Source organism: Cyprinodon variegatus, unplaced genomic scaffold, assembly GCF_000732505.1.
Source record: "Cyprinodon variegatus isolate N-32 unplaced genomic scaffold, C_variegatus-1.0 Scaffold129, whole genome shotgun sequence".
NCBI classification, from domain to species: Eukaryota; Metazoa; Chordata; class Actinopteri; order Cyprinodontiformes; family Cyprinodontidae; genus Cyprinodon; species Cyprinodon variegatus.
Window position 1 is genome coordinate 1,077,137 of NW_015150582.1, and position 9,287 is coordinate 1,086,423.

At 39.9% G+C, this 9,287-nt stretch overlaps 1 protein-coding gene across 1 annotated transcript in view; it reads right to left on the minus strand.

Annotated features, from left to right (window-relative positions):
• LOC107085641 (E3 ubiquitin-protein ligase pellino homolog 2) overlaps window positions 1–9,287 on the minus strand; it is a 20,915-nt gene that overhangs the window by 3,311 nt on the left and 8,317 nt on the right. Inside the window, exons 2-5 of the mRNA XM_015376103.1 lie at window positions 6,165–6,294; window positions 2,283–2,384; window positions 842–1,039; window positions 507–695 (exon numbers count right to left, since the gene is read on the minus strand). Coding sequence (XP_015231589.1) covers window positions 507–695; window positions 842–1,039; window positions 2,283–2,384; window positions 6,165–6,294 — 619 coding nt within the window. The remainder of the gene's footprint in view (window positions 1–506; window positions 696–841; window positions 1,040–2,282; window positions 2,385–6,164; window positions 6,295–9,287) is intronic.

Below are 9,287 nucleotides of genomic sequence, written 5' to 3' on the forward strand. Positions count from 1 at the left end.
TCCGGACATTAGTAAAGGCTTATTTTCCTACATTCTATTAAAACAAATACATTAAACATGCAATCTGAGCTACAAATCCAACCTTTAGAGCAAACCGAGCTCAGGTTGTGGGGTATCTACCATTTAAAAAATAGATAAAAAAAGAAAAACTTGATCTCATACTTGAGAAATTAACTCTCTGCATTTAAATCCCACTGCATCCCCTTAAGAAGCAGTGGGCTGCCATTGTGCGTCACCGAGGGAGCAATGTGGGGTTATGGGTGTTGCTCAGGGACCCAGATCAGAGGCTGTGGGGATCCTACCGGGTACTTGCAACCTTCTCAGAGCACAGGCACACTGCCCTAACCACTAGACACTCCCCAACCAATTAGTTCTACTTTCTGTTGGTCTAACATATAAAATACCAATAAATGCATTGAGATTTTTGGATGTAGTGTGATTAAAATAGACCATCTTTATGGGCCTGAGCACATCTATACAGCTTTCCTTAATTTAAATCTACATACCAGTTTCCCTGGGGTCTGTGCTGAGCGGGTCTCTCTCAAAGTGTAAACATCTCCACAAACGGAGATTTCTCTCCAGACGCCAGGCTTGGACTCTTCCATGAAGCCCCCTTTAGGATGCATCACAAGCACCCCATTGGTTGTCAGCCCGTCCATGTGACCATCAGGGTTCTTCCATTTCGCTGCTTTTTCCTGTTGCAGAAATGCTATTTTATTATTTACACTGCATAGAAAAAAAAGATACTTTTGTCTCATGAACTGATCTACAAGTGGAAAAAACTAAAACATAAAATAAATATTATAAAATAAAGTACTCATTAACAAGAACGAGTGATTACCCCCAGAAAGATGTTTTTGGAGGAGTCAAATCCTGCTGCATAGATGCGAGCCGTGTAGGGAGGGTTACGTTCGCAGACAACCCTGCAGGCGAAGCGGGAGATGGTGCTCTGTGTGATCTGAGTGTCCTCTCCATCCTGGCCTCCTGCTACAGTGTCAGTAACCACAAAGTCGATGGGGTTTTCAGTGGAGCGTCCAATCTGCAGAGCAAGCCATTCATATCTTTTGATTCAAGTCATTACGCTCCTCATAACAGAACTGTTAACCACTTCAAAATGTAGGTTTATAAAGGCTAAAATAACAGAAAAACACTGGACATGATGAAACGGAAAAATGTATTGTTTTTGAAAGCTCAGTGTCTGCTTGATGTTAAAAAGCGCTCGCCCAGAGGCACTTTTACTACTGTGTTGCATCATCTCTTTTTTCACTACATTTGAAAGGAAAGCAGGCCTATTTAAGCAGAAAGAAAAACTAAATGTTTTCACCATTCTCACTTTATTCAGGATTTTAACTGCAATCAAAAAATCCTCAGTTTGTCTTTATATTCCACTTTGTCACTAAAGACCAATACACAGGAGGTCACTCAGGAAGAGCTACAGAGAGTTACATTTCTACTAATGGTGATCTATACAAATCTGCTTATAAGAGAGGAGCGAGCAAAGTGATAGGATGTTACCACAATCCTTTTAGCAAAGGAGATCGCTGTCAGGACAGAAAACATGGTGTTTATATCAACGATCCATGCAGTGAGTCCCACCCAACCTCTCACAGATGCTCTTTTTATAACCAGTCTGTTACTGACCTGTTGCTAACTGACCTTTTCATGTTCCTGTTCGGGCTCCTTTTTTAAACATGCTGCTGTTGCCAGGTTCAAAATTAGCATCTGTTCATTAAAAAATACTCTAAACCATCTAACTTTCTGCTATTTTCATGATGTGTTTTTTTAAATGCTGGAAAATCTTCATATGCTACCTTAAACACACATTTCACAACAAGATAATTATATTTTTAGTAATGGGTGGGGGTGGGATACGTCTTTAAACTTAGCTTTTAGCATTGCATCAGACTGGTGCTGAGGAAGAAATAAGCAGTTCCCCATTTATTTCACCATCAGTGTTTTTTTTTTCTCTGTAAATGTCCTAAAATCCTTTTTTTTGTGCAGTTCTTCCTCTTTCTTTGGTTTACAATTATGATTTAAAATATAGACATTATTATTTACAACTTTAATGTGGCTTTCAAATGAATTCAATCCCATTTGCTGCATCACAACGCACATTAAGCAACATGTTTTAAATAATATTGAACTGTATTACGGAAATTTGTTAAAAGAAAAAAAAGTTCTCAAACTGTTAGAATGAAACCTGAGGACCAGCCGAAGTGTACATCTAAGATTTAATTCCAGCCTCCTTTACTAACAGCTGCGTAATTAAACAGGGCGTTTACCTGAAACATGTCTGTGTCTTTGTCATGGCTGTACTCCACCACCACCGTCTGGTGCCTGGACAGTGTGTAGGAGATGCTGTGTTGGCCTTTACAGTTCACAGCCTGAAATGAGACCACACATCACTGCCGTGCAAGAGTCACCTCACATGTAAAGGTTCAACACTTTCCTAGAATCAGCTTTAGCAGAATTTTGTTTGTTTTCTAATGTAAAACACAACATTTGGTGTTAATTTATGTTAGCAGGAAGGAAAATCTAAGGTAGGAAGGAAGGCAAGGACAGACATAGGAGGAAAGAGGAGGGAAGGACATACAAAGAAGGAACCCTAATGCCTAAGAGGCAGGGAGGTAGAAAGGAAGGACATCAAATGTAAAGATAGAAGGAAAGGCTAGGAAGGAAATAAGGAAGGAAGGAAATAAAGAAAAAGGACTAAAGGAGACAAAGAAGGAAGGACCTAAGAGAGGATATAACAGGATATAACATTTAGGCAGGAGGGCTGGATATGAAGTCTGGAAATACAATATGTTTTTATTCAACTCTTAGCTTTTAAACAAAACTAAAATCAAATTCCAAATACTTTAAACTGCACAGGAAACCTCTATAAATACCCTGAATTTTAACATCCCTTAAACCTTTTCTTTTGTTATGTTAAAAACTCACATTTAAAAGCAATTAACCAGGATTTCAGATATATATATTTTTTTAAACTCACAGTTAGCTGCGCAATACGCCTTATTAATACAATCTCAGATTTTTTTTCATTACAAAATCTTTTTTTTCTTTCCGTAATTTAATAAAAAAGTACAAATTATAGAATTTATTTTCAGAAAGTTTGGCAGGCCCTGCCATTGATCCTTTAGCTGTACAGCTAGTGGTATTATTCAATTAACAGTTTTAATTATACGTCGGAGAAAAGAAACTGAACGCTGATGTGACTCTGAACCTTAAAAGCCCAAGGAGTGCATGAGTAAAATATATTCTTAGTTTTCAAAAAAAAATAATTCCAAAGATAGTACATTTGATTCAACAATATAATGGATTTATCGCCCAGTCCTTCTTCCCAGTCTGGTTTCCTGGTTTGCATGACGCTGGTTGTTCACAAATGCTCCTATAATAATCTCCAAAGCCTTCTTACAACAACTGGATTTATACTGAGATTAAATTACACACAGCCGGACTCTATTTATTGATTTCCTAACTTCTATCATGCAAAGCATTTTTTTTATTTTCAATGTAAAACCTATGCAACCCTCTGGTTTGTGGTTTTTAATGTGACAAAATGGGAAATGTTTCATAGGGTATGAATACTTTTGCCAGGCTCTGTGACAAAAAAGTGATTTATTGTGTCAAAGTTGTTCTTGTTTGAGGCCTTGACACCATCAGCACTCATGTACGGGAACCATGCAGGAAAAAAAAACAAGTATTACTTAATCACTCCATTGACAGATGCTAGGTTTACAAAGAGGAAATAGAAAAAAACTCCAGACACACAGCATTCATCGAACAGATCACGTCCTAAGTTGGAGTTGTGAACAATTTCATCCTGTTTTTTATTTCTACAGATAAAACTGCAGCAGTATTTAGCTTTTTTTATTGCATTACCTAGAACTGCACAGTGTGGTAGAATATTCCTGGAACAGGAACAGAGAAAAGCCTGTAAAGTCATACTCCCATGACGGTGACCATAAACTGCCCACTGGCCTTCAGTGAGCCAACCAGTCAGCAAGCTGAGGGGAGGGGAGGTTCTAGTCAACACTCAGACACATGCCACCATCGTCCCGCTCTTATCAGGAAATTCCATTTCCAAAACAGCCCCCCCTATTTTGTCACGTGCCAAAAGCAAAGAGAAAGTGGGTCACCAGAGCTGCCACGCTCTGCTGTAACTTCAGAAACAGACGGGAGGGCAAATGTCATCACCCCCACAAACAAATGCTGCCCCACCTGTTCAGCACACACGCAAAACAGAAAGACATAAAAATAACCGTGTTCCCCGACCAGAGTCAAAATAAACTGAAGGCTGGCATCATGGGAGGTTCTCATTATCTGTCATGAACACCACAGCGTACACAGACATGTGAGCGTTCCCTTTCAGCCACCAGGCGCTCTCAGTTTGTTCGTAGGCTGCACTGTTAGGGAGAGCGAGTGGGCCGGCAGACTGCTCCAAAAAAAGGAGAAAACCATGGCTTCTTTCATCTGACTCCTTCAGCCTTTGATTAATTTAAACACTGCATTGGCTCGGCACCTTGTTTGTCTCTCACAGATGGTTATTTCTGACTGGATGTGCAGCTGGGAGTGGAGGGGGGCTGGCCGTCTGCAACAACATCCTCCGTTTCGCCCAGACTAATAATCCCAGGCTTGGTAACAAGGTGGCAAAGAGGAACAGAGGTAAAAGAGGAAGAACCCTGCAGCGGTTTGCGTACTGAAAACTCCTGCAACCGCTTATTTTAAAGCCACAAACAAAGCAGCACTGATTTATGAAAAATAAGGCTTTCACCCAGTGCCAAAAGTGAAGTACAGTTACACTATTTCAACTTTTTTTCACACTTTCTAGTGCGTTTTACTGAGACTTTAAGAGCACCACCAGTACAAAGTAGTACATCATGTGGACAAGGGAGGAAAATTAAGCATGTTTGATGTGTTTTTTTTATAGATTTACAGTGTAAACAACCACTTTTAAAAGTCACCTAACTGGGAAATAGAGATCGTCTGTTTGTAATTTATTCTCAGCAAAAATCCAGCTGTTCTTTAAAGTCCTCATCAGTGAACAAACACAATCAAAACCAGTTTCCAAATATTGGAAGTATCAAATTACTGGTCAGTTTGAAAACAGAAAGAGTACGGCCACCGCAGCTCTTCACCTAAATGAACAGCTGTGGAAAGCATTGTTCATAAATCACCAACAGGCCACGGTGTCTCAAGAGGAGCTGCAGAAAATTCCCACTTTAGGTGAAGAATCAGCTGCTTTTTATTTTGACATCGATACATTTAATGGCAGACAGACAAGATGAAAAGCATGATGCGGCGGTGGCAGCAATGTTTTTTTATCAGAAAAAGGGAAGCTGGTCAAAGTTCAGGGGAAGATGTATGGAGCCGAATGCAGAGCCGTCGTATTTATACAGAAAATTTATATTTACAATGTTAGTGGCTAATAATTGCACTTAATTTAATTTAGGGGAGTTAGAGTAAAGGAGCTGAACATAAATGCAATTTTCGTCCTTTACTGCCACCCACTACTTTATGTTGATCTATCCTTTAAGATCCAAAATAGACTGAGTTTTGAGGCTGGCAGAGAACAGAAGGTGGAAAAGCTCATAAAAGACAAAGCCATTGTTAGCCAACATTCAGCTCATCCTGGAATGAAATAATGCTCAGTTTCTGTTGTGAAAAGTCCTTTTTCACAGAAAAAGACCCTCTTAGCAGATATCAGGAGTCATGTTACACCAGGTGACAGAAACCTGAACCTGAGAGCCTTTGGTCGGAGGGCTAAACCGAGAACAAACGTCTGAATAACAGCAGAGAAAAGCAGCTCCCTGTTTAACGGCTTGGCTCTGGAACTGAGAGGAGGAATGCGGGAAGGGAAACACGTTATACTGGCTCCCTGGTGTGAAGAGAAGCGATGAGGCCTACTAGGAACTATGGTTATTGAACTGGAAATGTCAACACAATAGTCAGTGCCAACAGCAACGTACATTTGTGTTCCATGAGGGACAGATATCAGGAAACCTGCTGCTAAAGAACTTGCCTTCCCTTTAACTCCATCTTTAATTTACTACATTCCTCACATGAGGAGATAGTTTACAAATTCATAAGAAAATAAACACCCATTTATTCAGTTGCATAGAGAGAGTGTTCATTAAACTGGCAATTCATCCTTTGTAGTGTACCTTGCTATCCTGGGGTGTGTTGAGGATGTGCACACTGCTCGGCTTAACACCGTTGGCTTTGGTCCTCTTAAAAAGCGCAAATCTGCTTTTCCGTCTACCCCGATCTCCATTGGGCAGAGAGCCATTGTACCTGTCACAGAGGGAGGGGTGGGGGTTAGGATTGGGTGGAGAAAAGGACAGCGTTCAGTTATTTTTTTTCTCTCTAGATAAAAAGGCAGGGGGGGGTTTTGTTGATCCAAAGAGATGTGTGTAATGAGATTTACAGGCAAAATTCTTGTAATCATATAAAAAAGTACACATGGAGATTTAGAGACATTTGCGTGCTTTGAAAAGGAGCTTTTCCGCGTGTTACATCACTGGCAATCTAATGCACCATATTAGTAATCTAAGCGTCACCTTGGATAATGTCTCTTATTACATAATGCACTCTGGTGCTGGTGATTTCACTGAGCTGGGACTCTAAGCTGCAGATACCAGCAGGAAAACACTGGAAAATACACAGACTGGGCGGCAAACGGAGCGCAATTTTATCTTATAACACAGAAAGCAAAAGAAATCGGATTTTGATAGCTTTGAGGGAAAAAAAACAACTAATGTCTCAGCGCTTCCTGATACCTTCAAACTAGATTCTGTCCGGAGTGAGGAACCTCACCCAAACTCCTCCTCATGAATGGAGGAGCCCTTTCCGGTGGGACTGATCCACTTTCTGTCCACCAGCTGGTTCCTACAGCTGGGCCACCCCATGATTTACTCCCATCCAACACGCAGACCTTCTGCTCACACCCTCAAATGTAACCACAGAGTGTTTAACAGCCACACTGTCCAGCAGACATATCTACACCCAACGCCTCAGCTTTGCATAGCAACTCCTCTGAGGGAAGAGGTTCAATGAGCCACAGGATAATCTGACTCTTCTACCTTTTTGTTGTAAAATAAAGGCAGCAGAATCTCCATAGCCTCCTCCCTCACCTCCCTCCTAAGCCAGTCCACCTGTCCTGTGTCTCCACACGGCTGGCCGGGAGGGGAAACACATGGTCGCAGTCAGGACTGTCCACAAAGCTGGCCTGTAAGACAAGCCACCCAGGGAGAGCCAGGAAGGCGGATTCTGTGGAAAACCTCTAATGCAGTTTTATTGCTTGTTTCTTTATTTTTACTTACATTTGCCAAAGATTTCCTGGAAAGAACGGTGTGTGGAATGTGATTCCTCACAGAAACACATTTTTTACATTACAATTCACCATTTTTCATACTAAAAAAGAAAAGAATTCAGGTGTGGAAGGCTAGAGCAATGAGATTCCATAAAGCACGGTGAATATTCTATTGGTAGGCTAAATGTGCATTCATGACATGAAAATGCTAACAAACATGGAATTCTGAATATTCCTTAAGTTTATTCCACACCCTATTGTAATTACTATATAATTCCAATATATTCTTCCTTTGTTTCGATATTAAGAGTGAAAGAAAAGTACAGAACTGCTGAATTCAATAGCAGGTTTTAGGAGTTATTGTACAGAATATTTTGATTTTAAACTTCCTGTTGTTGCAAAGTAAATCCAATATAATATAAACCCAGTATAACAAGTTGTATAAAGTCCTTTTTTTAAATATATTTTTAAAGAGTTTTTTTCCTGCTGTATAAAAAACAGAGTAATCCACCGCTACCCAAACCTGCTGCTGTGAAAACTAGAGAGATATGCATCACTATTTGCAAGATAGCATGGCTTTAAAACTATAACTGTTTACGACCTTAGTCTCAGTTAAACAGCCCAAAAAATAAACCATCAAATGGCTGCCTGTTGTTTTAATGCACGACAGGGGTCTTTAACGTTTTCCTGGCCAAGGACCCCCAAACTGATGGCGAGATGGAGCGGGGACCCCCCTATTATATATATATTTATGAAATTGTGTTATATCAAACTGGTCCTATAGTCACTCTATCACATATGGAGTAATGTAACAAAAATAATTTTGCCCTTGGATTATTAAAGTATTTCTGATTCGGGATTCCGGGTTGATGGGACAGCTGTTGTGAATGAATTGGTGTCCAGCTTGAAACCAAAACTTTTGCGACCCCCATGCAGTACCTCCTTGGAACCCCTAGGGGTCACGGACCCCCTGTTGAAGACCTCCACTCTACGACATGCAGAGCAGAAAGATTGATAACATTCTTCAAGGTAAGAACTTAAAAACTAATAAATGAAGCTTTTATTCATTCTTTCTTTCTTCTTTACTTTTGTTTGTTTAAAATGTCAAAGATAGCATCATTATAACTTAAATAACCTGAAAAGGTTTAAATAAAAGGAAGCTCAAGCTATCTAACCCTAACCTTACCTCATACTAGGGGACATTCAGATTATTTACTGGGGTAGCCAGCCTGCATTAAAGCCTCATAGATTCACACAATAGTTTTGAAACAGTATTATACCCCCGCCTATATAAAGGTCAACAGGGCCTGCATTGTTCAGAGGTAAACTCAGTACTGGCTGACTACTCATGCATTCAGATGACGTAGAGCTCAGCTTTCTCAACAGGATGAATGGTAATGACGAACATCAGCTACAAGTCTGTAGTAAAATATCTGAAAAATTGTAATTGTTTCATCACCACAGTGCAGAACAATGTTGAATCGTCTAGGAGCTGCTGATGTCACATTAGATAGGACAGTTGTACAAACTGATTGTGATCATGTTCCCTTTTGACTTGTACCAGGCAGACAGTGGATTTACCTCCCAATATTTAGCAGCAGGGATTAGAAGGCCATGACATATTGTATATCCTCTGGGAATAGGTTGGGGAGCCAAAAGCAACTCCCACCCCTTGTGCTAATGTCAAAGTGTACTGCTTATAGAACAGGAAGAAAAGACAACTCTGTCAAAATAGTGTTTTCCCCCAAAACGTATTACATGTCACATGCATTTTAGGTCATCAAACAAACGTTACTATCAGAAAAAAACGATCTTAACGCAAAATGTAGCTTTCAGATACCGTAATCATTTAATTTCCTAACGGGAAAGGTTAATGTGAAAAGAGTTAAGAAAAGTATCCAAAATCTGTTATTATCGTTCATTAATTATCCTGTATTATAACCCCACTATAATATATATATATATATATATATAT